This window comes from Lissotriton vulgaris, chromosome 4_1 (genome assembly GCF_964263255.1).
Source record: "Lissotriton vulgaris chromosome 4_1, aLisVul1.2, whole genome shotgun sequence".
Taxonomy (NCBI): domain Eukaryota; kingdom Metazoa; phylum Chordata; class Amphibia; order Caudata; family Salamandridae; genus Lissotriton; species Lissotriton vulgaris.
Genome location: NC_141691.1, coordinates 1,111,658,438 through 1,111,675,600, shown reverse-complemented (window position 1 = coordinate 1,111,675,600; position 17,163 = coordinate 1,111,658,438). Strand labels below are relative to the sequence as shown.

General features: G+C 46.6%; 1 protein-coding gene across 1 annotated transcript in view; it reads right to left on the bottom strand.

Annotated features, from left to right (window-relative positions):
- Positions 1–17,163, bottom strand: part of CTNNAL1 (catenin alpha like 1) — a 974,420-nt gene that overhangs the window by 470,609 nt on the left and 486,648 nt on the right. The window contains exon 7 of the mRNA XM_086965342.1: positions 1,429–1,629. Coding sequence (XP_086821468.1) covers positions 1,429–1,629 — 201 coding nt within the window. The remainder of the gene's footprint in view (positions 1–1,428; positions 1,630–17,163) is intronic.

Sequence of the window (17,163 nt, the reverse complement as noted above, 5' to 3'; positions counted from 1 at the left end):
TATAGTCATGAAAGGATGATGACGCTTGAATTCTGAAGATAACACAGTGGACCGAACTGGCAGTTAGGCCAGAATACAGAGGGGGGTTACACTAGGTAACATTGTCACTCCTGGTAAGGTCTTCTGTAATGCACTAAATAAAATATAGGGCCTGATTTAGATTTTGGCAGATGGGTTACTTCGTCACAATGGTGATGGACATCCCGTCCGTCAAAATATAAATTGCATTATATCTTATGGGATTTATATTTTGGCGGACGGGATATCATTCACCGCTGTGACGGAGTAACCCATCCACCAAGATCTAAATCAGGCCCATCATTTATACAACCTGTGGCTCAACGAGTTCAGTTGTACAGGTCTCTGGCGCCATAAATCTCAGAACAATACCAGTAGTGGTTCAGTGGAGGTCATATCATGTTCACTTAAAGAATTGAATAATGTATTGTGGGAAAGATGTCCAACAAATACAGGGCAAAAATATTGGCCTATGTCTCACATATAATGCTTGAGCCCTTCTACATTTGTGTAATACTGACAATGCACAGATTCCTTTGAGAGTGGCTTCTTGAATGTCTCCCTGTATTCTGGATCTTTTACATAAACCCAGTGAAAAGTGACAGGTAAGTGTAGATGTGTAGCATGTGCACAGCACTAAGACAGCTAAAAGGTAATGGAAAATGTAACTGTTGCTGTACACTGCAATTATTGTAGGTTCGTCAAAAGAAATAGCACAGCACTAAGATACAGAGAGGGGAAGCATGAGGTAGCAGGGCCTTGGTGCACCTGAAGACTGTTTGTGTACCTTTAGCATATGTGTCCCTTAAGAGTCCAAATCATAAACAAGGAGATTCTAGTTCTAATTATGTGCTAAAGAAGAGTGTTATAATATCTGGATGGATGCTTATAGCTGCATTGTCACAATTCTAAATGTACTGTTATCTAAGTGATCTGAATGTTTATCTGTGTAGACTTTTACAACATTTACAGTATCGACAGGTAATGCTAGGCGTTCCTAAAGTTTCGCAGTCTTCCCATTACTAAGTGTCTCTTGGTGGGGAAAGAGCTGTAGAATAACCCTTTGAACTCATCATCCACCTTGTCCCCCTTTCTAGAGCTTACCTTCACTTAAGTGAGAGAGGGATAGAAAGAAATGAAATTAGCATTCTGGGATAAAAGAAAATGGTTTAGAGGTGGATATTTATGGCTGTTTAAAGTAGGAAAAGATCATTAAAATAAACATAAAAAACCAACAGAAATTATCCTTTTCAGAAAGGCATGGATGTTTAAATGCATGCAGGAGAGCAACATAATGATGTAAAATAGGCAGCACTACTTTTTTCAGTAGAAATCTCAAAAACAGTTCACTTTCTAAAGTCAGAGTTTCTCATAAAATGAATAGAATTTACTTTGTTAAAAAGCTCTTACAGCTTGCATCCACACGGAAATCAGTTGTTCCAACTCCATCTTGGCTTGCTGGGACAGCTCCAAGATACGTTCGCGGTACTCATGGCTGGTGTAGGCAGAGTCGGTGAAGTCCTCTGTATGCTCCAAGATCAGCTCCAGTAACGTTGTTAGATTTTCCTTCGACAGGAAATAAAAGTTTTCTCGGAGTCCTTCTACCTTATTCTAAAAGAGAAAGGGCATTACATGGCAGGTGTATCACTCAAGAAGACCCATACAGGATAGAGAAAATTTTTGCAAAGTCAGACAAGCTCGCTCAAGGCCTGCGACCTGCAGTGCCTTCAACTCTTCCACAAGGACATGACCACCAATTTCTATCCAATGCCTAAAGGCCCATTTTGTTTTTACAGGTCTTTTGACCCAGAATCCACATCTACCACTGTACACTCATTTCATATCATTAATCTTTATTCGGTTATAATACAACCATAAAAAGAGCAAAATAGCAGGACACGCATTGATAAAAATAAAAACATATACACATGATGTGTCTCAAAACAAAAACCATAACAATTGTGGAAACAGTATTAATATCACAGAAAACTAAGGATCCCCCATTAGCAGCAACAAAATTAATCAGTCAGGTCTGGAATGCATCGATTTCAGCGCAGCTCATAAGAAACAGGAGACAGAAAATAGAATACTTTGCAAAAACATGAACGCCGGGCGAGTTTGAGTACAATTCAGGGATTGCAAAAACAGGATGATATACAGTTTTCTAGGCATGCTGAAATATTTACAGAACAATATAAAATGTAAGGTGTCCTGTGGAGATATATTGTTGCAGCCAAAGGACGCCAAAGTGCCAGGTTGAAACCATCCACTGGTGCAACAGAGTAAGCCTGAATCTTGCCAAAACAAATCTATCCCTCACATTGGATACATGAATTGAAAATGGCTCCATACTATGGACTGTTTTTAAGAGCAATTGCCCCTGAACCATGGGTTTCATCAGCTCAGCGTGTTCTCTTTGTAATGATTTGCGTTCTAAATCAGATCCCTCTCCTTTTTCAATTTCAATGAGAGCAGGGAATGGGGGAAATAAAATATGTCCTCCCTGGCCAAGCTGACAAGAACTGCCTTCACATAGACAATCCAAAGGATTTCTTTGTGCATGATCAAGGGACAGGCAATCAGAGAGGATCACCTGTTCAGCTTGAGTCCCTCCCAAGTCCAGATCTTGATCCAGCATGTTAAAAGGTCTAAGGGCAACTATGCCACCTATGTATTTAATTCCAAGCTCCTCATGGACAGAGAAGGCTGTGGTACTTTTAGGGACCTGCACAATCAGATTTTCAGCAATCTGAATTTTATCAAACGTCGTGTACCCCCGTATCTCACTGCCACATAAGACCTTCGAGACACATTTAGCCGGATAGATCTTAAGTAGAGTACACGGTGACCAGGAGCCCAGCCTCTGGGCAAAGCTGGCCACTTCCCCATAGCCTTAACAAGTTCACACATCCTCCCCTCAGCAAAGGGCTTCCAATTTGGGTTCACATCATTCAGCATCCCAAGCTAAGGTAAAGCTGGGACTTTGGCCAAAGTGTGGTTAGCTACCTTTAAGGCCTTAGACTTGGTGGATTGCGGACCAACTAACATGACATATGATTTCATAAAGTTTACTGCAAGGTCCAAACTGTCTGTAAAGGCAACAAACTTGTTCATAGTGACTGCAAACCCACAGCTGTCCACGCCATGAGAACCGCGTTTTCAGCGTATAATAAAAACTGAAAAAATCTCTTTCCCACCCTTGGGCAATCTGCTAGTACAGGGATAAGAACTTGTTCCATGCAGGTCTGATAAGAGGGACAAAATATACGGATCCACCCCCATCGCAAGAAGCAGGCCCCACAACTTCCTGCGTTTAACCCTAACAAAGGAGGATGTACAGTCCATAGATGCCAGGTGAAGGGATTGAGGCCGGGCAATGGTATACTTAATAATTAGATATAAATTCAAACACTTGTCAGATGTTGACCTGCATGGCCTAAAGCCATAGTGAACCTGTGAGATTATGTTGTTCGCTACAACTCACACCATCAGCCTGTTTAGAAGTACCCTCCCCAGAACCTTCACTGCTGCGTTGATCAATGATATTGAGTGATAGCACTGGAATTGTCCTTATCCCTCTTCTTGAAGACCGGAACAATTACTGCAGTGGATCACAAGGGCTGTGCACCCTCCCTCACTGCAGCATTTAAAATCAATGCCAAGGCTGGGCCCCTGACTTCAATATTGTCCAAAAAGAAGTAAGGGGGTATCCCATCAGGTCCTGGAGCTTTATTGCGAGATAAATCCTGAATACCCTGAGATACTTCATCTAATGTAAAAACAACATTGGCATTACCCCTCGCTAGTTCAAAACTGTCTACTTCGCCTCCGTTTATCCCAAAATTGTAAATCCCTTCAAAGTGTTCAATCCATTGTTGCTCTGATATATGGCGACATATTACCGGTCCAGATACATCAGCAAAACAAGGCCTATTTATCACTCTCCAAAAGAGAGAACTATCTCTGGTTTCACAAGCCTGGGCAAGCTCCTCCCACGCATTTTTGCATAAGTTAAGTTTACGATTAGCTGAAGCCTTTTTGCATCCCTACCGACAAGAGGCAACAGGATCCCGATCTCTGGGAGCCTCCTTTAAGTGAGCCTTCAAGTAGCACAGGCTCTTAGAGCATGCCCGATCCAACCATTTAGGGTCCTGAGAACTAATGTCATGTGTTTCCTACCTTGGGGAGATAGAGAGAGCCCACTTTGCACCTCAGCTGGGGCTAATACCAGTTACTCTACCGATGGTTAGAGATAGAGGGTTGTGATCACTAAAAGGGCTGTGAACTTTATTAAAATTTGAAATAAGCACCAAAAAAAAAGAGCTGAAACAAAGGTAAAATCTATAACACACACAACTCCTTCCTCTAAACATTGGGAGAATGTGTGGCTTAGGAGAGTTTACTAGCTTCCCCACAGCAAAGACGAGGTTGTAGGTGCATAAGATTGTATGGAGTCCGATCCCTACTTTGTGTGAACATGTGAAGCCCTTCAACCACCATTCACTTCTCATAACATTAGCCTTAGTATATAGAATAATATATTGAAAGAGAAGATAAAATTGATCAATTGTACAGTTGACATACCAAGTAATTTGTCTCCTGTCATTGATAAGACATGTTATGTCCACTTAGTTCAATGAAAAAGCAGCGATGCCTCCAACTCCAGACCTACTCTTCGTTACCAGCCCCTTTTCTGGGAGATAGTCCAACTCCTACAAGGATATTTACAGGTGTCATCATCCCCACTCCTGGTAGAAGCAATCCATTCTTTCTCATTACGATGGATGGAGTGGGATGGGTCTATCATTGCCCCCACAAAGGTGCACCGCAGCTTGTGTATCAGTTTGGTAGCTTTTACAAATATCATATTTGTTTCCATTGTAGGATGAATCAGCACTATCCAATCATGCAACCAGAGGTAAATGTGGAAGGCTTATACAACTGTAAAGCAATAGGGGAAAAAAGCTCAGAGCAGAATTTAGCACAACAGGGAAGACTCCCGAAAGTGGTAATGGTTTCTTCCAGAAAGTTTGTGCATTGCTTTGTTAATGTTCTTGAATCACCCTACATTCCTAGACTGTAAGACAGACCCATCTAACACAGTTAGGGGACAGAAGTTGTTTGAAGAAAGCCACTAACTCTATCTTTGTAACTGTTCATCTTGAGTGTCACAATCACTTACAGACAGTGGTAGACAATATCATACAAAGCTACAAGGGCACAAGCAGCAGCAGAGGGGTGCACAAGAGATATCTAGCCCCTTCCTGTTCAAGTCTTTAGGGCATGAATCCCTTAGTGGCCCATGTGATATTGGATGAAGCCTGTACATATCCCTAACACTATAGCAGTCATAATAGTCTATATTTGCGGGAAGCTTCTGGTTTTTTAAAGTGTAAATGCAAGCTGATGATGCAAAGGCATGAAATAAACTGAACACTCTCGAGGAGATGAGGAGGCACAGTCTCCAATACATTTTGCTGACCTTAAAGCTTACAAGACAGGATATATTGTCCTTTACAAATGAGTTTCCCAGATTGAGAGAAAAGCCTGTGGAATGGTATAAACAGGTAGAGAGGTTTGTAAAGGTTTCACAAGTTTTGTGGAAAGATTCTGAGGGCTTGTTTGATATTGTGGTTCCAGCTGATTTATGGAATGAATGTAAGATTGCAGTTGATTAGCCAAAAGCTGAATATCCTAGACATATTAAAGCAGGAGAACCCTCAGAAGAGGTGATAAAAAAATATAACCAAGTGATAACTTAATTGAAAGGTAAGATTTCTCCAAAAGAAACAGATTGGGTGAGGATTGACAGAATGACACAGGAATCTAAAGAATCAGTGCATGCTTATTATGAGAGGCTGTTAAAGGTGTTCAAACAGTATAGTGGCTTTGAAAGCATTACTGATATGAGACATTTTGTCTATAAATTTGTATTTGGGTTGAAACCGGAGATTAGCAATATGTTCAGCAACATTTGATTTGTTGGCAGAACAAGACAGTGATTGAAATTTTGAGGTATGCAAAGTATTGTAGTGACAATATTGAATCAAGACATAAGAAATTGAAGGAAAAAGTGATGTGGGCACAGGTGAAAGTGGCACAACAGAATAATGGGAATTTTGTTTATGGTTCGCAAACAGGTTATCAGATGAAAAGGCAGAATCAGAGTTTTCAATATGGTCAGGTACCTATGAATATTGTACTGAATGGAGGTGTTCAAGTGCAACAGCAACAGCTCGTTACACTACAGGTACAACAAGTACAAAAAGTGCAAGTGCCTCAAGCACCTATGTCAAATAATGTGAATGCTTGAGTACAGAGATACAGTGAGGATGCTGGTTTTCACATGGGTGAACAGGTTGGTAAGAATCAAAATGTACAAATGGTTTCAGAATACTGGTTGAAATGTTCTGAGAATGATTCAGATTCATCTCAATGACGTTGCCTGAGGGGGAGGAAGAGTGCATACTTGGTGCATCTCTAGTGGTAAATCAGTCAGGTCCTTTTGTGGAAGGAAAAGTGGAAGGTAATGATATTACATTCCTTGTGCATACTGGCGCTACCCGTTCTACTGCGAGGGAGGTGGAAATTCCAAACCTACGGCTCTCGGGAGAAACTATCCAAAGCTTAGGAGTCTCAAATAGACATATTAAGACTACAGTGACCAAGCCAATGGTGGTTCATATTGGAAAATTCAAAGATTTGAATCGGTTTGAGGTGTGTGACTCGAGTCCAGTGAATCTTTTGGGTAGAGACTTGCTGTGCAAAATGAATTGCACTATTTATTGTACACCAGATGGTATTGTGTTCCAAACACCAGGTGAGGATGTTGCTTTTAAGATGATGTTACCAAAGCAAGGGACAGAAGTGAATGATTTGTAGCCCATGTTTACAAGTGATGTGCCTGCTGAATTAAGAGACACGGTGTCTGTCGCATGATGTGTGGGATCTTTCAGGAAAAGACATTGGATTAATGAAAGGTGTTGATCCTATTCAGATTACAGTTGTTATAACCAGAATGCATCCCCTTCACCCATGGGCCGACCAAGCGGGGGTCTAACTATCTGGGCTAAAATCATGGCAGGAGTTAAAACCGAACTATTACCTGTTAATGATAAGAGTTTTCAGGTGTTGGCATATACTAGCAAGATAAAGTTATGTATAATCAATTTTTATAACAATGATTTTGTAACTCATCCTAATCCGAATTTCACAAGATTATTTGATTTTATAGATGAAATTGTGGAAGGACATAAATATGGCAACTTTGATGGTATCTGTATAGGGGGTGATTTCAATGCCCACATTTACCCAAGAACCTCTAGCTGTAAAAGAGGCATGGAACTATTCGACCACATAATCTCTCGCGACCTAGTTAACGTCATGGATGAGGTGAAAAGCAAAGGGACTGAAGAACCACAGGCTACTTATGTAGGGCGAGGGTGCTCAACCACCATAGATTATGTATTTTTATCCTCGATCTTAGGAGATCTCCTACTAAAGGCCAAGGTAAATGACGTCCCTTACAGTGATCACTACCCGATACTAATAAATTTAAAATCTGTCAAAAAACAGGGGACGAGGAGAGAAATTGGTGCACAAAATCTAGCAGCCTCCACAGACAGACTTAGGGTGGTTGATAATAAGGAAGTTTTGGCACGTATTGTTAGGATACACCCCCAACTAGTGTCAGTCTGTCTTTCTACCGACAGCCCAGAACACAAGATCATAGAGGCTTTTATGGACCTTTGTAAGGCCATAAAAAAAATGAGATCTCGAAACCAACCCGACCTATCGACAATAAACAACCACGGTGGTTCTATTCCCAATGCTCTAAAGCCAATCGCGATCTAAGGGCAGCCCTTACAATGGTCCCACGTGACCAGTCTGCTGTGAGGAGACTGAGGGCTAGTTATAAAACTGTACTTAAAAGAAGGACATAGGGGGGGCGTGGCTAGCAGCCAAGCATGGCGGCCGCATAGTGTGAGAGCTCCCGAGGGCACTGCAGCCTTTCCAAAAATCCGACACATTTATCCGACGACTAGCACGCCTGAAGCGGTGGCGTTCGAGCCCGGGACACAAGCGGTGTCACCGGTCCGAGTTTCGTCCAAATCTGAGCACCGGAGCCGGAGCAGTATCGTGTGGCGAGGCGGGGCCTATGTCCGGAGGTGAAGCACCGGCCTCGAGTACAATCTCAACCCCGGCGGAAGTGAGCAGGAGCCGGCCGCAACAGTGAGTACGCCCCGGGGCACCCCGGAAAGACCGGACCCAGCGCGCAGCCTCTGGTGAAATCCTGGGCTGCCACGGACGCCGCACAGGACCGAACCAGCACGAAGGTCAGTGCCCCACAGGCCTGGGCCACGCGACCCGGAGACGGCGCCCGGCGGCGGAGCCATTGCAGGGGCAGCAGCACTACACGAGGCGGAGGCATACACCGCCTAGGGCCAAGAAACCAGTAGGCCGGAGCGGGAGCAAGGTGAACGGTGCCCCGAGAGGGGGACACGCCACTGGACACATACGTGGGACCACAAGAGGCCCCCTCAGGCCCGCAACCAGCGGCGTCGGCGCAGCAAAAGTGACCCAGCCCGTGGCGGCCGATCCTCCTCGCAAGACGGCGTGGTGCATCGAGGGGTCAGCACGGTGCCTGCTCCACCCCGGGCAGGAGTGGACGACAGCGGCCCGAAAATCCACACCCCTTCATTTAGCGAGGCCCACGGGGCGGCACCTGGCCATTGGACACCTCAGCAGACCAGCAGGCAGCGATCGCACTACCACAACTCAGCGCCATGGCGGGAAAGGGCCTTCGGAGCGGATCCACGCAAGCCAAACTGGATAAGTTTGCGTATGGACACCAAGGGCACCAGCAGAATACGGGGCGACCCTCCACGAGCCCTGCCCAGGAGGCAGAAAAGACAACGAAAATTACGCTTGAGGACATCATGAAAACTCTCTCGGAAGTTAAAACCACGGTGGGCGCCATCTCCTCGGAAGTATCTCTACTCCGCGCGGACTTCCACAAAATGGCGGAGAGGGTATCACAAGTGGAAGTGGTCACGAAATCGCTCGTGGAGGACACCTCAGAGCTCCAACTGGCCATGGAAAAAATGCAAAGAGTCACCAAGCTCCTGCATGACAAGCTGGATGACCAGGAAGGGCGTTCACGCCGCAACAACGTTCGTATCCTTGGCCTTCCTGAGACAGAGGGTAAGGGGGCCATGGACCTCTATGTTGAGGACCTCATTAAGAACAAGCTACAGCCGAAGGGCCTATCGCACTTCTTTTCAGTGGAGAGGGCGCACAGAGTCCCAGGAGGCCCGCCCAAGACGGGGGCAAATCCGAGGCCGGTATTAGCCCGACTCTTTAACTTCAGAGACAGGGACGCAATACTACAGGCGGCGAGGAACTCACCACCACTACGGATTCAAAATGCTACCCTGGCGTTCTTCCCGGACTACACGGCAGACGTGGCCAGGCGCCGCAAATCCTTCACGGAGGTGAAGAAAGCACTGCGAGAAAGAGAACTGCCGTACTCTATGATGTTCCCAGCTAAATTACGGATTGTGGCCGAGGGAAAGACCTGGTTTTTCGACACGCCGGAGGTGGCTCAAGAATGGCTGGAAGGATGGCGACCAGCGGGACGAAGGCACCGCTCACAGCAAGATCGGCAGAGACAACGCGCTGACCAGACGCCGTCCAATCAATCCTCCCACGGACCGCACCAGGGAGGCGAAACAGAAATTGAATCGGACCTTGAGAGGGATCCGCTGGACTCGGGGCAAATAGCTCCGGTGTGACATTTAATAGATTTACTTTTCGAGACTGAGTGGGCCGCGGGACCGTGGCTCGGACGTAGCTGAGTAGGGTGGGCACAGGCAGTGCCTGGAGGGGACTCACCGACCCTACGAGCAAGTAAGATGTTTAGGGGGGAACTGAAGCACTCTGCGCAGTTGGGGATGCGGGCGGGAATTTGTCCGTGGAGCAGGGTAGCAGGGAGGGGGGATGGGCTTGCAGTTTGTTTGTTGAAATGTTTACACTTGTTTATTGTCATCGTTCGTTACCCACACAACAATGTCACCCTGGCATTAACACGTCTACCACACAGTATGACACTAGTCGACGCATGGGCCATGCCGCAACACACGTGGTGTGCAAGACTTCTTCATCAGCCCAATGGCCAGACCACCTAACCACACGCCCACCGTAGGCCTCTCCGCGGCCGGGCAGACTCCCCCACTGCGCATAATGACATGGAATGTACGAGGTCTGGGTGACAAAATCAAGAGGGGCTTGATCCTTCAAGCAGTTAAGAGGCACAACCCGGACGTGGTCCTCCTACAAGAGACCCACCTTACGGGTTCCACCTGTAAAGCCCTAGACAGACGGGGATACACAATGGCAGTTCACGCTGACTTCACTACCGGCTCCAGGGGTACGGGCATACTAGTGAGAAGATCCTCCCCACTACTGATAGCCAGCCACGTAGCAGACGACCAGGGTCGATATGCCGCAATCCATGGCCAATGGGAGGGCAGGGCCCTAACCATGGTATCAGTATATATTCCCCCAGCCTTACACTCGGTGGCCTTACCAGCACTAGGCAAATTCCTTCTTGGCCTCCCTGACGGCGACATGATTGTGGGGGGGGACTTCAACGCAGTCATGGATCCTCTCAGGGACACGTACCCTACCAGGACAAGACCACGGGGTGCTGCGCCACTGTCAGACTTCGCAGAAGCCTTGGGCCTTGTGGACCTCGGGCGGGAACTACACACTGATGCCACCCACTACACTTACTACTCGGCGGTACACAACAGCCTGTCCCGAATAGATTACTTCATGTCACTGGGTTTGGGAATGGACATGGTAGAGAGGGTGGACACACTGCCCAGAGGGATCTCAGATCACTCTCCGATCGTCTTATCGCTGACCACCGGAGGGAAGCGGAATGCACGTCTATACCCAATCTACCCCAATTTTCTGAAAATCCCCAAAATTCGGAGGAAACTCAAGCTGGCAACCTCACTGTACTTCACTGAGAACACGGGCACAGTAGGTTCGCCCTCTGTCCTTTGGGAGGCGTACAAAACTGTCCTCAGGGGGGCGGCCATTGCGGCAATCACGGGACACAAAAGAGACTCACGGAAAGAACTTACAGATCTGGAACTCGCACTGGACACGGCCAATACTGCTCATATGTCTGACCCCTCCCCAACCACGACACACACACTCATGCTCCGGCAACAACAATACCTAGCCCACCTCAGGACAACAGAGAAGGGATACATAGCGAACACCAAACATAGGGTCTATGACGTGGGAGACAAAGCGGGGCGTATGCTGGCATGGCTGGACAAGAGGGGGAATGGTACAAAGGGTATCCATAGGCTCAACACGAAGGACGGGCGGCCACTGGTGCACCCGGAGGCCATAGTAGGCGAACTAGCTAGGCATTATCGGGAAATCTATACGCCGGAACGGAGGGTCACACGGCAAATGGCGGTGGCGACGCTCGCAGACATTACCATCCCCTGCATTACACAAGAAGATAGTAACGCCCTGGAACTAGACCCGACGGGGGAGGAAATCCAGCTTGCGATCATGGCGCTGCAGTCGGGTAAGGCGCTGGGCCCTAATGGGATACCGGTGGAATGGTATAAGACCGTAGCCGCAGATATTAGTGCCCCATTGCTGGACATGTACTTGGAAAGCAGAGACAGACTAGAGCTGCCGCTGGATCAACGCACGGCGACGATTGTAGCTATACCCAAACCCGGAAAACCACCGACAGAATGCACCTCCTACCGCCCGATTTCATTATTGAACATCGAGGCCAAAATACTAGCTAAACTTCTGGCCACCCGCCTGCTGCCCCATCTTAGTACACTGATCCACCCTGATCAATCGGGCTTCATGCCCCACCGAAGCACGGCACTAAATCTTAGACGAGTCCATGGAGTGCTGGCACGAGCGCACCTCCTCACTGAACAGGCGGTGATCCTCTCCCTCGACGCCAAAATGGCGTTCGACTTAGTCGAATGGGAATACTTGTTTGTGGTGCTGGAACGCATGGGTTTTGGGCCAAAATTCATACGATGGGTACGGCTACTGTACACGAACCCCGTAGCACAAGTGGTGGCCAACGGCCACACATCGCCCAGATTCCCACTAGGCAGGGGAACCAGACAAGGATGCCCCCTGTCCCCCCTACTCTTCGCGCTAGTACTTGAACCTCTGGCCCTGCAGATTAGAGCAACACCTCTCTTCACGGGCATCAAGTGGGAGGAAGGGTGGGAGGACAAAGTCTCGCTATACGCGGACGATATGCTTATATATATGACCTCGCCCGACACCGGCATCCCAGCCCTGCTCGATCTCTGCAACACACATGGGCGCACCTCAGGCTACACACTTAACTGGTCGAAATCCACTATATACACTCTGAAAGGCCCAGAACCAAGACCACAAGGGATTTGTCCGTTGCTTGAGACGTCAACCTCTTTCAAATACCTGGGCATTGTTGTTGCGAGCGGAGAGGCGGAGTTCTTCGTGAATAACCTGAAACCACCCATAGATCGCCTGCGGGCAGACGTCAGACACTGGGCTGCCCTCCCCCTGACCCTACTGGGCAGGGCGGCATTATACAAGATGATGGCCCTCCCAAGACTTCTCTACGTACTGGAGAACACGCCGCACATGGTACCACAGCGCTACTTCCAACAGATTGTGGCGTTGGTCACGACCCTGCTGTGGGACACAGGCCCGGCGCGCATAGCATATGACAAGCTGGTGAAGAGCTGGTACGAAGGCGGCATAGCACTCCCCAACGTCCAGCTGTACTACTGGGCGGCCCAACTTAAGATCATTAACTACTGGATCCATACCCCGAGGAATGACCCGGCCTACCGGGCAGACTGGTCACAACTTGAGACGGGCAACCTGCTGTCCGTATTGTACAACAAGTCCCAACTAAAGGACTTGATCGGCCCAACCAAGCACACTGCAGCGCTGTGGCACTCGGCGCAGGCCCGACTGGGATGGGCAGGCCGACTCACTAAAATGACGCCCCTGTGGGACACCAAAGCGCTGGGGAACCTGAGAAACAGTAAGGGGTTCGAACGGTGGGACGCAATAGGCATCTCCACGATAGGAGACCTCTGGGAAACCGACTCAGTAACTCCGTTTCCAAGCCTGCAGCACCAGTACGACCTCGGACCCACAGAAACGTTTAGGTACGTCCAGATTAGGCATGCTTTACTCCAGGCAATCCCAGCCGGCACCACACTACCCGACTCCTCTCCCTTGGAAGATAGACTACTGACTGAATTCATGCTCCAAAGTGCCACCTCCCTTACATACAAAAAGCTACTTAACAATATCAAAGACCCGACACTAAAACTCAAAGAGAAGTGGGAGGAAGAATTAGGTGCGACAGATGAATACGAATGGAATGAGGCCCTGGCGTCCCCGAGGGAGGTGGGAATCTCTAGTAAGCTCAGGCTAGTACAGCTCAAAATCCTACACCGTGTATACTACACCAGAACACTGCTACACAGAATACAAAGGGCACCACACCCCTTCTGTTTACGAGGCTGCGGGGAGGAGGGGACACTGTACCACACGCTATGGGACTGCCCACACATACGCGAGTTCTGGAGACAGGTGCTCCGATCCATGTCCCAGGCCCTCAAACTCTCCATCCTACCCGAACCACGTAAATGCCTTCTTAACATCTGGGACCCTAATGACCTGGGTAGATACGAACTGATCTGGGCGTCACTGGCATTAACAGTAGCCAAGCGGGATATAGCACAGAAATGGGGAACACACGAGTTGCCCACCTCCAGTCGATGGGCTAAAAACATGGACATCCTAATGGTGACAGAGAGAGCGGTGTATGTGCTCCGTGCGGCGCCCCGGAAATGGAACAAGGTATGGGCGGCATGGAACTTGTACAGAGGAGAACTCTGTGAGCCTCTGCCAGAGGATGTGGACTCTGACTCTGAAGGGGAAGAGGAGTGAAAGAGCGGGTGCGGGGTGAAGGATTCGGACAATTGGCACAGCGAAGTGGGCGGCGAGGCAATGGCCATTAAGGCACTATAAGTACCAGCACAGGGTATTACATACTGTGGGGAATATTCAGGGGATACGATGACACATGTTTGGGGGGGAATGTTGGGTAGTTTGTTTCTGTAAGTTATTCAAAAAAGAGATATACTCATTGCTGACATTGGAGGAGGGGTTACCAAGGGAACGCGCTGTACGACCGAATGTCATAGGTTCAAAGCTTCTGTGCAACCCATGATACAGCGGACATCATGCCTTTTTTGCGGAACTGTAACCTGTCAGTTAATACGTGGATACATTGTACGAAATGTAAGGTTACCTACCGAATGTATGCAATTGTCTAACCACTATTCCTTCCTAACAATAAAAGTTTTTAAAAAAAAAAAAGAAGGACATAGGAGCTATTACAAGAACACTGGGATTTCCTTGTGCGTTTTGCTACATTGAGAGACCTAACTGGTTTTTGGAGTGAGGTTAAGAGTCTAAGATCACTGGGAACCAACATCACCCCGATAAATTGTAATATACCTGGGGACGAGTGGGTGAAACATTTTTCAAAAATATATGAGGCCCCACTAAACATCACGGGCCCTGTCCAACTCTTAACCCCTTTTAACATCACTCTAATGGAGGTAGAAGATGCCATCTTAGCTAGCGCAGGGAACAAAGCCCCTGGCCCCGATGGTCTATCCATCGACCAAATAAAATCGGAACCAGATTTTTGGGCGCCACTACTCTGTAACATCTTTAACCATCTAGCCCATACCCCCCTGCCAGTAACCTGGTCTAACAGCACTATCGTATCCATCTTCAAAAAGGGCAATAGATTGGACCCTGCCTGTTATCGACCAATATCCTTCATCGACAACACTCTGAAGATCTTAGGCAGGGTCCTTTTAGCAGGATTAGCACTTGGGCAGAAGAAAATTCTATTTTACATCCATGCCAGCTAGGCTTTAGAAGTATTGTGGGCAATGTGGAACAGTGCCTAAATTTAAATTTAGTTATGGCAAAGTACACAATTGCTAAAAAATCCCCCCTTTATTTAGGTTTCATGGATTTAAGTTCTGCATTTGATTTTGTTAATCGCTCCCGTTTATGGACAGTTCTGTTGAATTATGGTTTAGATGAATCTTTAGTTCACTTCCTGGCTCATTTGCACAGTGATCTGAGAGCCCGCGTCCGTTTGAACACCCTAGGCGAGGTATCCAGTGATATTTTAATTGGCAGGGGGGTCAGGCAGGGGTGTGTCCTGGCCCCCCTGCTTTTTATTCTGTACATAAATGAATTAAGCAACTGTGTGTGCAAATTGACATCTGATGTGCCGCAAGTGAATGGCAGACCACTTGCAGCTCTCCTTTACGCGGATGACGCGGTACTTATGGCCCGCACACCCAAGGCACTACGAATTTTAATTTCAGGATTTGTTGCCTATATGGCAGACTTGGGGCTCTGTACAAATTTTAACAAATCATTCATAATGTGCTGTGGTCCAAAAAAGCATAAGATCAACTGTATTTTAATAGGGGACAATGTTTTAAAGTGCACTAACACTTTCCCTTATTTAGGCTTGTTGTTCGCTGATTCTGGGTCTTGGCAATCGCATGTAGCACAAGGCAGAAACAAACTTAGCAAAGCCATAAACTCTGTTACTTCTCTCTGCCAACCGCAAAGCGCTGAGGTCATTGCTTCAATGTTACATATTTACAAGACCCAATGCTTACCCACAGGAACTTATGGCACTGAGGTATGGGGCTATACTAACTGTACCAATATACAAACAGAGGAGAATCGATTTTGCAGGAAGATCCTGGGGGGTGTCATCTCTGCCCCAACTTACTTGTGCCATCAAGAACTGCGCATTAAATACACGGAGGACTTTATAAAAGCCAGACCTGCTTTGTTTTGGCTGAAAATATGGAGGAACCAAGCTGCGTCCCTGACTTGAGACATCATTAAGGACTGCTTGAAATGTGACCGGGCCACCCAGATACCATGGCTTGTGGCGGTGGAAAAAAGCCTACGGAGTGTGGAGCAGGGACATTTATTTACATCTCCCCAAATAATAGACTGCTCACATAAGAACGTAGTAAAAAGGGCCCTGTATAGCCACTATAACAGTGAAAGAGAAAAGAAAGATCTCACAAAACCGGCAGTTCTAAGGTATCTATAATTTCTCACACCAAGTGACAGGCCTCCTAATCTACCTGAAAGTTATCTGTGCAGAAAGATGAGTAGATGGAACAGGAGTTTGTTGTTCCGGTTCAGGGATGGGAGTATTAAAAATCTACTATGCCTCCCGATAGGATTTAATAAGAATTTGGAGCACCTAAACTGTCCTTGTAGTCACGGCGGCAAACAAAGCCTTTTGCATTTTACCCTTTTTTGTGGTTGTTATGTTAAATACACCAAACATTTCTTAATGCCATATTTTCGTAATACTGACCAAATTGACTTTGAATTAGCTTTTGAAGATTTATTACGGTTAAGCTGTGACGAAGTAATTTTTGGAGTCAGTTGCTTTCTTAAATCTGCAGTCCGCTCTAGAGTATCACTGAATCTGCCTTGAAAAGCCTTGCACTGTGAATTGCTGATTTGCACATTGCCTTATTTTGCACAAATAACTGCATCTTTGCACACATTATAGCATTATTTCTTGTATAGTTGCCAATCGTAGTTCTTTTTAATATGAAGTCCGCTTAGGAGTGTCCTTGAATCTGCCTTTGAAAAGTTTGTAATGTGAATTGCTGATTTTGCACTTTGCTTTATTTTGCACAAATAATTGCATTTTTGCACACATTATAGAATTACCCTTTGTAGAGTCGCCGATTGTAACTCTTTTTCTATGGACTCAAAACTTGTTACTTCTATTTTTAAGTCACTTGCACATACAGACCACGATGAATTTGCTGTTTTTATTACCTGATTTTAAATGTAAACGTATTGGACTTGTTTTATTGTATGATGATTCCATGATGTCGAGATTTTATGTACTTTTATGGATGTTGAATCCGAATAAAGATCTTTTGACTTGACTTATTCAGATTATGGTTAAGGAAGGTGCAGAATTCCCGAAAACAC